The 14,110-nt window shown below is 43.1% G+C and overlaps 2 protein-coding genes across 2 annotated transcripts; both read left to right on the top strand.

The window, feature by feature from the left end:
* The first annotated feature begins 6,195 nt into the window (after positions 1-6,195).
* On the top strand, positions 6,196-6,609 carry LOC147432202 (uncharacterized). The gene has a single exon (XM_086491896.1). The coding sequence runs from the start codon at positions 6,196-6,198 to the stop codon at positions 6,607-6,609; it is 414 nt and encodes a 137-aa protein (XP_086348022.1).
* A 4,104-nt stretch (positions 6,610-10,713) lies between these two features.
* LOC147432201 (pentatricopeptide repeat-containing protein At2g13600-like) lies at positions 10,714-13,585 on the top strand. The gene has a single exon (XM_086492183.1). The coding sequence runs from the start codon at positions 11,074-11,076 to the stop codon at positions 12,970-12,972; it is 1,899 nt and encodes a 632-aa protein (XP_086348309.1). The 5' UTR covers positions 10,714-11,073; the 3' UTR covers positions 12,973-13,585.
* Positions 13,586-14,110: the final 525 nt, after the last annotated feature.

Genomic DNA, 14,110 nt, shown 5'->3' with positions numbered 1-14,110 from the left:
TTCGAAGGTAACTTGCCGACGTTTCTCATCAGCGTATTTCTTATACCGATCATGTGCTTGCCGGATATTCTGACGAGCAAATTTCAGCATATACATGTGGTCTTGGAGAAAATCCTTAACTTGTTGAGTTTTTCGGTTTCCAACCCCACCGTAACTGGTGACCTAGGTTGAAACCCATACATGAGCATGAAAGGACTAAAACCTGTTGTGACATGCTTAGCACTATTGTAGGAAAACTCGGAATAGGTGAGTATTCTTCCCAGTCTGATTGTTTTTTGCTGACGTATGCTCTTAACATATCCTCTAGCACCTGGTTAACCCGTTTCGTTTGACCATCCGTTTCTGGATGATCAGTTGTACTGAGATTTAGTTGTGTACCCAATCGTTTAAATACAACTCTCCAAAAGTGGCTGTTAAACTTGGGATCACGGTCACTAACAATGTTACTTGGCAACCCATACAATTTGTATAGATTTTCCACAAATAACTTGGCTAGTTCTGGAGTCTTAACCATTGATTTGGTTGGAATAAACTTACATAGTTTAGTCAACCTGTCTACGACCACCCATACTGAGTCATGACCTCGTATAGTGGTTGGTAAACCTACAATAAAATCCATAGAGATACTTTCCATTTTCCATTGGGAATCTCCAAAGGATGTAAGAGTCCTCCTGCTTTCAGGTGCTCTGCCTTGTTAACTTGACACTTTTGAAGTGCAAGACATAAGCTTGAACAAAGCCATGTATACCTGGCCAGTAAAACTATCGTCGTACGAGAGCATAAGTTTTTCTAATCCTCAGGTGCCCTGCCCTTGGACTATCATGACATTCATAAAGAATTTGGCGCCGAATGTCCGTATCCGTCGGTACTCCCCTTGTGGAGTAGGTACCCATTGTCGATGGTAAAATGCTTCCATCGTTGTAGTTCATCACTTGATAAAGGAGAACTAGGTGTGGAGGTTAACTGTACCGTCATTGGAGTGAGAAGGATCCCTCTTTTGAACATGGCTCCACACTTTGGAATATGCTTCATCATGCTCATATTTGCCCTTGAGAGAATCTAAAAATTCACTACGAAGTTCCGTGAACAAGAGCGAATTGATCTCTAGCATTCTACTTAGAGTGTCTGCCACTACATTGTATTGGCCTTTGCGATACCTTAGCTTGGCGTCATATTCCTGAAGGGTCTCGGTCCACCTGGCTTTTCGACCCTTTAAATCTGTTTGTTGTGTAAACCATTTGATGCTTTCATGGTCAAACACAATCTCGAACTGAGCACCATACAGATAATGCCGCCATGTTTTTAAGGCAAACACTATTGCATAGAGTTCGCGTTCGAAGCAGAATAGTTCTGCTGAGCTGCATCAAGCTTCTTACTTTAAAATGCAATCGTCCGTCTGTCTTGTAACTTGACTGCTCCAATAGCACGATCGCTAGCATTCGTTTCCAAAACGAATGGTTTCAAAGGATCTACAATAGCCAATATAGGAGTTGTAGCTAATGCATCCTTGAGCGTATCGAAACTCTGATGTTGAGCGGATCCCCACTGAAAAGCTTTTCCTTTGCCTTTAAGTTGATCCGTCATAGGAATAGCCATTTGAGCATAGTTTTTAACGAACCTTCGGTAAAAACCTGCAAATCCTAAGAATATCTGTAATTCTTCCAGATTTTTAGGAGGAGGCCATTTTTTGATGGTATCCACTTTGGAGTGATCCATGTATAGGCCGTGAGCTGAAATAACATGCCCTAAAAAATGAATTTCATCTTTTAGAAAATCACATTTAGATTCCTTGGCATATAACTTGTTTGTACATAACAACTCAAACACCTGCCTGAGATGTTGTAAGTGTTCTTCTTCAGAAGCACTATAGACTAGGATGTCATCGAGGAAAAAAATGACAAAAAATATGGCCAAATATGGCTTCAAGACATTATCCATAAGTGTCATGAATGTTGCGGGTGCATTGGTTAACCCAAAGGGCATTACCAAAAACTCGCAGTGTCCAAACCTTGTTTGGAATGCAGTTTTAGGTATATCGGCAAGCTGAATACGGACTTGATGATATCCTGACCGCAAGTCGATTTTTGTAAAAATGCGAGCATGAGTTATCTTATCAAATAACTCATCTACTCTTAGCAATAGGTATTTGTTCTTAACTGTAACCGCATTTAAGCCCCGGTAGTCTACGCACATGCACATACTACCGTCCTTTTTCTTCACTAAAAGGATAGGCGAAGCCCATGGTGAAGAACTGGGTTGTATAAACCCTCTGCTAAGGTAGTCAGCAAGCTGGCGTTCCACCTCAGCAGCCTCTGAGTAACTCATATGGTAAGGTGGTTTACTAACAGGTTTACAGCCTGCAGCCACGTCAATGCTATGTTGTACTGATCGTGTCAGTGGTAATCCTGATGGCAAATCATTAGGAAATACATCTTGAAATTACTTTAATAATTTTTGTAATTGACTAGAAACGTTTGCTTGTTTAGAATTAGCAATTGGTGGAATAGAGGAGAGAGAAGCATGCGGCGTTGAGGAATGTTCAACAGACTCAATGTTAGAAAGAAAATGAGACAGTAACACAAGAAAACCTGATCTGTTTCATTATCAGAAACGAGCTGCATAAGCTCAGTGGTACAAATCAGTAGTGATGAAGGTATATCTTTTTCTCCTAACAACAACACATGTGCACCATGGGATTCAAACATCAAGCTGTTGTGCTCATAGCTAAGCGTCAATGATGGTCCTAGGCTATGCAACCACTCCCTACCAAGAACCACATCAGCCCTTTCCATGTTCATAACCTGAAAATCCAAACAAGTAGAGTATCCTTGTACTTCCAATGGAACAGATCGGCATTCAGTATCCCATATTTCAGTATCATGTCCATTCATCATTGTTACCTTGTAGCGGTGGGTACTCGGAGTTTGAGGCAGTTTGAGCTTTTTCACCAATCCATAATTGATGAAATTGTGAGTAGCACCGTCATCTACCAAGATGCGCACCTTGTGCCCTTGCAGATATTCGTGCATACGTACTAACTCATGTGGTCCAAAGGTTTGTTGCCACATGGAAGTTGTGAGACAACATTCATGCACCACCTCAGTGTGTGTTACTTCCACTGTGGAGAATTTTGAGGAAGACTCAAGAGGCAGTAACTGAACCGTGTGCATTGCTTTCTCCTTCCCCTGAGCAGTAGATTTCCCCTTGGTACAATCCTTTTTGCCATGACCTCTTCCTAAACATTTAAAACATAACTTTTCTTTCTTGGCTTTATCAAAATCCTCAGGAGAGAGAGGACCCCTAGACCCCTTGGGTTTTTTAGATGCATCTAAATTAGCAACTAGAAATTTTCTTTTATTGTGCCCATACTGAGTGCGTGTATTACCATGTATACTAGCAGACATATTACTATTATGTGTTTTCTTCTCATCAGGGTCATCATGAATATGTGCTTTCAATATGGCTTCCTCAAGTGTTTTAGGGTCTTGGGTCTTGACATACTTCTTAAGCTCGGATGTCAGACCTCGTATGAACCCTCGTACTTGTTGAAAGATACCCAAGCCTTCCAACTTGAGGATAACGTTCCGATAGTGAGAGATATATTCAAGGAGTGATGGTATTGGCGCATGGAACATGTGTCCCAAGCCGTCCAATTTCGATCGGCCTCGTTTGTAGGCAAAAATTCCTTGCTAAACATTGCTTCAAAGGCTACCCAACTCTATGGTATGATGTTCTTCTCCTTGAGAGACATCCACCATTTCTGGGCCTTGCCTTCCAGAGTTAATCTAGTCTACAGAGCTCTGACTGCATCCAGAGTACGTCGTAAGGCGTGAATTCCATCCCACTTGCTAAGAAAGATATTCACTGCATCCTTATTGCGGTCTCGGTATTATCCCTTGAAGACTGGTGGTTGAAAGTTCTTTAACAAGTCATCCACCTCTTTGGCAGTGAGCGTATGCAATGTATCAGTAGTTGGGCCTTGCCCTTGTGTGCCAATGTGCTCATGCATGTGGGTGTCAGCAGCATGACTCTTAGACTGCTAATGTATTGATTGAATTACTAATGTGGAGAGTTTAGTAACATTTTCATTTAAAGCTTTAAAATTTTCATCCATGACTGTCATGCGTGTCTAAAGAGCACGAAATTCTTGAATATCGAGCAACTCATAAGTATCTTCTCCTGCCATAGCGTCGCGGGTACTCTCCTTAACAGGATCCGGTTGCGGGCCATCATTGGTAGGATCAGGAGTACTTTGCTCAAATCGAATGTCATATTGATATCTGAATCCATGGCTACACAGTGCAGTGAAAGAAGTACTCAGAAAATATACCTGATATTGGGAGCACTCGCAAAGTATAGTAGCCATGCTAACTCCGTCAAAATCGAGAGTAGTCCACCGTATATGGAACTCCACAAGCTCTTGATACTTGAATCAATTAGGCTTGAAGATGCCGACCAAAACTTGTAATTGTTCGCTTTGAAAGTCGTAGACGACTTAATCTTCCTGAAGGAAGAAGGTGCAATAGATACTTTGTTCGAAAATTTCAATTCCATCGAAACTTAACCGCTACCAATTTATGCAATTTCTGAACTTTTGACAGTTTGCCAAGAAGTGACGGCTTACCGAAGAAGTTCGTGGCCCCTTGCCAACAACCTGTCACCAATCCCGTGTACGGGGTGTGTGCCCAGGTGGGCATGCACCCTTGGTTGATTTTTTTTTGAGGAAATTGCCTTTGGCATTAGGGCGCTTTAAGTGTGAAAATAAGCTCTGCCCTCGACTATGGTGACCAACACAGTGCCGCGAGGACGAGGGAGAGAGAGAGATGCCCGTTTGTTGCTTGTTGGGCGTCACTACAGTGACGAAGCCCCCTCCCCTTCGCAGCGCGCATCCGCCGAGCTAGGCCACACACCATATGTCAGAGGTCGAGAATCTCTCCCTCCCCGGACAAGCGGCTCTACACACGCTGTGGGATTTCGTCTTCCCCCTTAGCAGGCGTCTCTTCACGCCCTCAAAGAGAGGAACATGCAAAAATCTCTCAGTGGCTCCATGCCCTCTTGCCCAAAATAGACCATGCTCTGATACCAATGTAAGACAGGGGTGACGAGAGCCTGAGAGTCCACCACCCAGCCACCCTTTATATAGGCATGCCCCTGGCCCTTTGCCCTAGTTGGACTACCCGTTCCACACCGCCTAGCCCGGCCCTGCCTTGTCTAGTCCGGCCTTGCCGGTGTCCTGACATTCAAGAGGAGGATTCCCAGACAATTGGACTCAGAATTAGAAGAATGCTCTAATCATTAAGAGTCTGAAGTTCACCATAATAGGAGGATTGCTCTATAGATTGGGCATAGATGGTGTTCTTTGAAGGTGTGTGCCAATGGAAGGGAGGATGCAAGTCATCTCTGAAGCACACGATGGGGATTCTAGAGGACACTTCTCCACTGATAGCACTTATAAGAAGATTTTGCAAGCCGGATTATGGTGGCAAACTCTAATAGCGGATATCCAAAGTTTCTGCAAGACTTGTGATATATATCAGCAAATGGGCATACCAGCAACAACTGATATGACTCCACTCACTCTAGTACAACCACTAAGAGTATTCATGAAATGGGGTATGGACTTCATGGGACCATTCAAGAAGGTCACTCCAAGGAAGGACCGGTACATCTTGATGGCTACCTGTTATGTCACTAAATGGGTAGAGGCCAAGGCTCTTCCAAATATTATTGCCAAGTCCACTACTGTTTTTCTTTTTGAAAACAACATCTGCCGCTATGGATGCCCCATTGAAATTGTGTCTGATCAAGCGACACATTTCATTAATGACACAATGGAAATTCTAATGGAGATGCTTTCAGTTAAGGACAGGAAATTGACTCCATATTATCCCAGGTGCAATGGTCAAGCAAAGAGCAGTAATAAAACTATCAAGAATATTTTGACTAAGATTGTTCAGAAGGAGCCACACCAATGGGATATCAAGCTCCAGACTCCTCGATGGGCCTACAGAACAGCTTATAAAGTCACCATTGGAATGATACCTTTCAAAATGGTGTATGAAACTGAATGTGGTGCCTATTGAATTTGTAATTCCCAGTCTCAGAATGGCAGTTGAATATGGATTAGATTTCAATCATAATCTCAAACAAAGACTAGAGGAATTATTGCAGTTGGATGAGTTATGACAAAGAGACATGCTGGAACAGGAGATTGTTCAGCAACGCAGAAAGCACTGGCATGATAGAATGATAAAGGTTAAGGAGTTTCATAAGGGTGACTTAGTTTTGCTATATCAGTCCAAACTGGACCCTAAGAAATCGAATTTAAAGATAGCTTGGGTTGGTCCATTTGAAGTTGATTGGGTATTATTTTCAAATGGCACAGTGAGGCTGAAAGACTTATTTGGATTACTGCTGCCTAGTGTTTATAATGGGGCCAAGATCAAGTTATATTATTCTAATGACAAGGAGACTTCTAGAGGTGATGATACCAGTATTCCAGGTATTGATGACCAGGGATTGTCAGATTCGGTTGTTCTAAATCTTTTCCATGTCAACCCAGTATCAGAACCAGTAATGCTTCAATATGACAAACTATTGCCAATATAACAGAGCCAATGGAGTTTCAAAATCAGTACCAATTTCTATGGGGAAAAGGGCCAACTGGAATAAATGAGGTAATCATTAAGGCGATTATTGAACAACATGGACAATGCATGTGTGCCACGTTGCCACTGGTGTACATAACTCTAGGAACGGTAAGTAGTGGAGCTTTTATGACGTGTACACGTATAACAGTGAGGAGTGTGGGCACTCTTCCTCACAAGTCTCTTGAGCAATGACTACCTGCTATCACGCACTCGCCATCGCCAAGCTCCGAGAACTCTTCGCTCCAACCTGAAACCTCCTCGTCGACAGCTTTTTCTCGTCCCTATCTGATAGCTTTTGTTGGTCCCTATCCGACACTACCTGATACACCTCACTGGGGATTAGCATACACAAGTAAGTCTTCTTCCTCTACAACTTTGCAGCCATCGCAGAGTATGGGTCCCAAGAAAGTGTTATAGAAGATGCAAGACACGATGGGTGAGACTACAATAGTCATCGCTTCTATTCAGGCCTCCCTACCACTCATTGCACACAGCAAGATACACAGATATGTGTTTAATGAGCGGGAAGAATTGCTGCTACAATTATGGGGTCTGCATGTGGTAGTACAAGCTATGAGGTTTGACTTTGATGCACATATTATTAAATAGGTCCTCGATTCTTTTGATGCTGATAAAGGTAGTGCCAATGTTAATGGGATCAAATATGCTGAAGTTAGAAACCGAAATCGGCCACTGAATTAAGAGAAGGAAGCTGCCTTGAGAGATGCTGATAGATTTCAAACCATGTTACAAATGAAGCGTGCAGAGTTCAAAGAACTACTCAACACCCACAATATGTTAAAAGATTCCCTTGCAGAGAGATACATACAATAACCTTGCTGATATCTTGAATCCTCAAGGAAATGTAACAATGAATATGGATAATTTGAAGGCACTCATTGAGACTATTCGGAGTGATTTGCAAGATAAGATCACTGAATATAATACAGCCTTGGTAAATCAGACCATTATGGATTATATCAGTAAGCAAGATGATATTGAAGAGGAGTCTGAGCAGGAAGAAGCGCATGAGGAGAAAGAGGATGACAAGTCGGACGACAAGCCTGATGATGATGACTCTCCTCCTTCCCCATCCTCAGGCTCTGGAGCTAGAGGATCACTGCAACTGGGGACAGTGGACCCAACAAAGCAATCCGGGTACTGATCAGGACCAGCAAAACCAGCAATCGGATGATCAGTAGCAGCAAGGCAGTGACCAACACAATAAGGGCAACACTGGAGACCCTTTAGTACACCAGTCACACATCATATGCCAGACATCGAAGGAAAAGCCAAAGCTGTGACTGAATCTTTTGTAGCTGATGCACACTACTCTTTATAGCTCATCACACTGAATAAGAGATTAAGGCATCAACAAGCTCATATTACTAGACAATATTTTGAGGATGACACTCCGATCTCTGATTTGGAACGCTTCCAAAGGCTACATGTAGGAGCCAGGGAGATGGTTCAGCACTGGAAGTCGGTTGCTTTTCATGATCAAGAGCTATGCCAACTACCTATTCACCCCAGCAGTATTTAGCTACTGGAAAGGGTGCCTGAGTGGACATTGAATTATGATGATATGATAGTCAATTCACATTGGCAGAGACAATCTACTGTAGATTGCCACTCCATAGCTATTGAACTGGATTTGCTCCTAGGAAACAGACCTACATACAGATGTATGAAGGAGGTCAGGAGTCAATTAAAAAAACTATTGCTTCATATGCAGATTGCCATAGGTGTCTTGGATCAGAGGGTGCAAGCCATCATTGAAGATCAGCCTTCCAGCAATAAAGGACCCAAAACCCAAATGTCACTAGGAGAACAGGCAACTGTTCTCCAAAAAAGCTTTCAGTTGGTCCGGATTACTAGGAAGATGATGCAGCAGGAGAACCAAACTGTTCTCAATTTTTTGAAGTTTGTACCTGAATCTCCAAGACTCCTGTATGCTTTACCTGCCAAGGAGGCGGAATTGCCAAGACTCTTCCCAGCCTTGTATCCCCAACATCCGAAACCAGTAGATCGGCTCACTTATCTCAGCATCACTGATGGACTCCGTGACTGGTATGAGCGGGCCACTATGGAATGGAAAGCCTGGCAATCACTTGTCAATGATGCCCTGAAAATGGACACAGTCATGGATCTACAGGGAGAAATGCAAAAGTTCCATCTCTGTATGGGTCAGTGGAAGATCCAGCTCCGTGGATTAACGAAGATTATAAATTAGGTACTTCAACTGACTGTGGAGTCCTCCAAGATTCCTAAAAAGGATATCATTGTCAAACCAAGACTGGCACCACAATACAGAGAAATGACGGAGATTCTCTTCGAAGCTAAAATAAAGACGACACAGCCTCGCATTGTCATAAACTGGCGAGAACCCATCTAACTAAGCGCAAACGTAGTTTATATGATCCCGACACCAAAACTTATAACGCCCTCACGTCTTATGAATTTGAGATAACCACCGAAAGGCGGGATCAGCTTGAGCAGGAGGCCATTTATAGACTTATTCAGAAGGACAATGCTGACATTGGGATCTCTGAGGCACCAAAGAAGAAGGACAAGAGAAAGCGGGTTCAGTGGAAGGATACTGGGTCGTTCTATCTCAAAATCAGACGATGGATTTTTCCAGCCATCCAAAAGGCACTGAAATCTCCTCGGATGGGCACCCTTGGAATTACAACTATATGGGTGTCAAGCACTCAATAAGCATGAAGTATGGTATAAAGCTAGCAATACCAAAAGAGAGGAACATTGGCCAACTCAGAAAACCAGAGGGGTTTTCTCAACAACAAATCAGAATCAGGCGGTGGGTTTTTTTTTTCAGAAGGAAATTTTGGGTTATACCAAAATTCAAGAAAGGAAAGAAGGATGTAGAAGGCAAGGACAGTCCCAGCAGGCGGGAACTGCTCCTTAGAAGGCCGACCAACGGAAACTGCTACACCGGCAATAATTCGACAGTAATTACAGCAATTACTGCAATAACTTTGTAAGCCTATAAATAGGACCCGATACAATGTCTCCAAGGATTTTTGGCTTTTGGAAGTTCTTTTAACTTTTGGCTTACGAGCTCTTGCTTCTAGACTTTTAGCTTCATAAGATTTTGGCTTTCAACTCTGTAACCAATCCTCAACCTTCGTCTGAGTTTAAGCTTGTTGTACTCTGTACTGATTATCTTTGTACTACTGATCTGAACCTATAATACCATTCCCAGTCTTCGAGTTTGTATCTTCCATTTCAATACATTTTTCCAGTTCAATTCTCTGTTTCAGTCCAGTACTTAATTCCAGTCCTTAATAACTGAACCGCTTAGATAATCAGTAGCTCTGAACTCTTACACTGGAATAGCTGTTTGAAGTGACCAACTCCCATTCCAATGCACCTTATAAACAAGCTCAATAATGTAATGAACCAAGCACAATTTATTCAAGCATCAAGGATAATGCTTTGAGCACTCACACCATCTAGCTTTCTCTCAAGAGTCAATCCGGCCGACCATGAGGATTAATGAAAAGCAATATCTTGATAGGATCACCAAATCCGGTCTTGCCATGGTATAGCCAAAAACCTTGTTTAGAGTGACTACATTACTTAACAATTAGCAAACCAATCATGTCATTGTGAATTAACATTGAATGGGAAAGCGATTTACTCATCTCATGGGATACTGGCTCAAAATTAAAGAAAACCCATTAGTCTCCATGATTTCTTTCCCGAACCTCCCCTCTTCCTTGAGCCCTCCCTCCCCCTCTTCCTCTTGCACCTGCCCCCGCCGCCTCTCACCCTCCATGGTCGCCTTTTGAACTACAAAATTTACAAGTAATACAAATCTATACGCCAGGCTCTCTCTCTCTCTCTCTCTCTCTCTCTCTCTCGTTCCTTCTTGCCCTCCATTACTTCATGCAGTAGCTTTCTTTGAAGTTTCTCCATGGCGAGCATACTAATATGGACCTTTGTTTCAACTATCAACAAGAATCTGGCCTGTGTGTAGAGGGCTCGAGAGGAGGGAGAGAGAGACTGTGTATGTGCATGTATAATCGTATTGACATACCCACATACGAAGCTATGTAGCTGGTAAACATGTAGACGCATAGAGAGAATCTTTATTGATTCTTCTCTTACTTGTTTTTTTCATAATCGTTTGACATACCCGGTAAACATGTACACACATTAGAGGCTCTCCTTCGACAGGTTTTGATTCAGGTCTCCTGCAATGCCCCAGACAATTGGATCTTCGACTGGTTATGCATGCTGCTGAAAGTGGGAAACCCTTGAGCTCGAATGTGGCCTGGTTTTGCCTTATTCTTTTTTTAAAAGTCAGGCCTGCTGGGCGAAGTGGCCGCTTCGAAACGCAGAGAAACTCATAAGCATGAGTGTCGCCAAGCAATGCCAAATCCATGTTGCGCCTTCGTAGATGAATTGGCAGCTGCTGTCGTTTTTTATCCTCCCTAAAAGTGCCCTTGCTCCAGAACGATTCCTGTCAAAAGGAACTATGTTATGCGTTTGCATTGCACCAAGGAAACTTTGTGGGTTTATGGTACCTCTTGGACAAGTGACAAGCTTCACAGAAAGGCTCACAAAAAGGGGAGCCGCCCATACTCAAAACTGGGGTGTTTTTAATCCCAAGGATGAGGGCTCTGTGTTTGTCGCGTTACTCCGAGCTTGTGCCAAGAACAAGGATCTGCACAGGGGCTCTCACATACATGAAGATATTGTGAGAAAGGGCTTACTTGAAAAATGCTCCAATGCCTTGATTTCCATGTATGCTCAATGTGGCGCCCTTGCAAAAACAAAGGAACTCTTTACTATGTTGAAGAACAAGGATGTCTTCACTTGGACTGCTCTGATAGGAGGATGTGCCCAAAATGGTGGGGACCAGGATGCCGTTGGATACTTTGAACAGATGAAGCATGAGGGTCTCTCTCCGGATGCTGTGACATTCATTTGTGTCTTGAGGGCTTGTGGCAACATGAGAGCACTCGAAAAGGGAGAACAAATTCACGATGAGATTGCCAAACAAGGGCTTTTGGATACAAACACTGAGCTTGGTAATGCTCTTCTGACTATGTATGCCAAATGTGGAGCTCTTGCAAAAGCAAGACAGGTGCTTGAGGATCTTCCTTGTCGCAATGTTATCTCTTGGTCTGCATTAATTGCAGGTTATGTCCAACAAGGTGAAGCTGAGCAAGCCTTCCTTTGTTTTGAACAGATGCTGCGTGAGGGCCTTGATCCAAATGAGGTAACTTTGATTTGTGTCTTGAAAGCTTGCAGCAGTTCAGGAGCGGCTGATCGAGGAGAAAGAATTCATCATTACATTGCTAAAGTCGGTTTTTTGAGAGACGATATAATGCTGGCCACAGCTCTCATTGAGATGTATGCCAAATGTGGTGCTCTTGCAAAGGCACACAAAGTGCTTGAGGAACTTCCATTTCAGGATGTTATCATATGGAATGCGCTGATTTCAGGATCTATTGAGCAGGGGGAAGTTGACCAAGCATTCAAATTTTTCAGGCAGATGCAACGTGAGGGGTTCCATCCAAGTTCAGTAACCTTCATTTGCATGCTGAAAGCTTGTGGCACTACAGGAGCAGTTAAAGAGGCAGAAAAAATTCATGAAGAGATTGAGAAGCAAGGGCTACTTGAACATGACCTAATACTCGGCAATGCTTTATTGGATATGTATGTGAAATGTGGAGCTCTTATGAAAGCACTCATAGTGCTGAAGGAGCTTCGAGTTAGGGACGTTGTTTCTTGGAATTCTTTAATTTCAGGGTTTGTACGACAGGGGGACATTGAGCATGCATGGAATTGCTTGGAGGAAATGCAGAATGAGGGCCTCTCACCAGATGTGGCGACATTTTCTAGTGTGCTTAGCGCATGTTGTCATTCAGGTTTAGTGGAAGATGCTGGGTTGTATTTTCTGCAGATGAGTACAAAGTTTCGCATCAAGCCAGATCTTGAGCATTTCACAAGCGTAGTTGATCTTTTGGGGCGTGTTGGGCACCTTGACAAGGCAGCAGGACTAATAAAAAAGATTAGATCTACTGATAGTAGAGTATGGTCAGCCCTACTGAGTGCTTGTCAAAGATGGGGAGACGTAAGTGTTGGAAGATGGGCATTTGACCATGCATTACAGATAGACCAAAATGATGCATCAGCTTATGTTCTTATGGCTAATGTATACAAAGCTGCTGGAACGCAAGAGGACGTGAGAAACATCGAGGTCATGATATCAAAGGCCCACACCCAAGAACCAACAATTGGCTATCAAACATGTGAAGCTTCTCTCAAAAACCTGCACATGCAAGCTTAGTTTTGTGTCACTCTGATTCCATGCATCATGACAATTTGATCCACCATCATTCTGTTGAAGGTGCTTTTTCCAGACCATGGGTGACTACTGACGTGAAAGAGACAAACAGAAAGGTGGCAACCCTCGACCAATTGCGTGGCTTGCGCCAGCGGCCATAGTCCCTCTCCACAAGGGTGTAATTTCCCTCTCCAGTGGTCATGACTCACAAAGAACACAAGAACTATAAGGCGGTATGATAGTTTGGAAGAAAGGATGACTCAGATGACATATGCTCTACCTTTGGAAGAAAGTGGAGCCACATACTTTGACCAACCAAGTACGATGAGTTGGAGCCAAGAAAGGGCAAGAAAGAATTCAAGGATGGGGTCAAAGTGTCAGGTTTGCTACTTTCTCCGGATTTAAGGATATGAACAAAGCATTATCTTTCATCTAACAATTTGATGCTGCTTTCTTGCGAGGCAATTTCACGGAGGCTTCTGAGGTGAGAAAGCAGCATCCTTTATGGCCCACCTTAAGGGGAACACACAGATTTGGTGGTCAACTCTTTCAGTGCACTGAAAGGCACCTCGCAATTGGGTGGGGTCCAAGAGATTGTTGTTAGCTCTTTGGTTGACATCATTCTATGAAGTAGAGATTTCGTGTAACAGGCTTGGACACACAAGCGAGAAATCAAGAGCAACACACGAATAGAAACTGCAACAACGAACTTGAATAGGTGGAGATCCTTGTCTAGATGCACTGGCCCCAAAGACTGGCGCTCCTTTTGGTTATTGCTCGGTCTCTGAGGGACCTTTGCACGAGCTCTCCCAGCTTTCCGCGTTTGAGATTGAGCCCTTGGGCACACTTACAAATAGTGCATGGATTCTAAAAGCAGAGCCCCTAAAAAGCATCAGACTCTAAGAGCAGTTTCTCCAAAAGAAAGGCGTCAAAACATAGATGTTAGTCCCCTCCACAAGTGGCATACGTGAAGGACCAATGATTCAAGCATTGCTCTTTGAATGAAACACAACCCATTTTGTCAAAAAAAGATAACCATCATCATATCTTATTGTCCCAAAACATTTGGAAAACATGGAAACATTTTGGTATGATGTTCCATGTACTCTTGCCATTAGAGTTAAGTGGTTTTTGGCCTTCT

This window comes from Adiantum capillus-veneris, chromosome 20 (assembly GCF_014529385.1).
Source record: "Adiantum capillus-veneris isolate H3 chromosome 20, ASM1452938v2, whole genome shotgun sequence".
Classification (NCBI taxonomy): Eukaryota; Viridiplantae; Streptophyta; class Polypodiopsida; order Polypodiales; family Pteridaceae; genus Adiantum; species Adiantum capillus-veneris.
Note: the sequence above shows the minus strand (reverse complement) of the source record. Positions and strands in the feature narration are given on the sequence as shown.

Excerpts from the sequence above, each read along its gene's own strand:
- LOC147432202 (XM_086491896.1), top strand. The coding sequence starts at position 6,196 with ATGCTGGAACAGGAGATTGTTCAGCAACGCAGAAAGCACTGGCATGAT.
- LOC147432201 (XM_086492183.1), top strand. The coding sequence starts at position 11,074 with ATGAATTGGCAGCTGCTGTCGTTTTTTATCCTCCCTAAAAGTGCCCTT.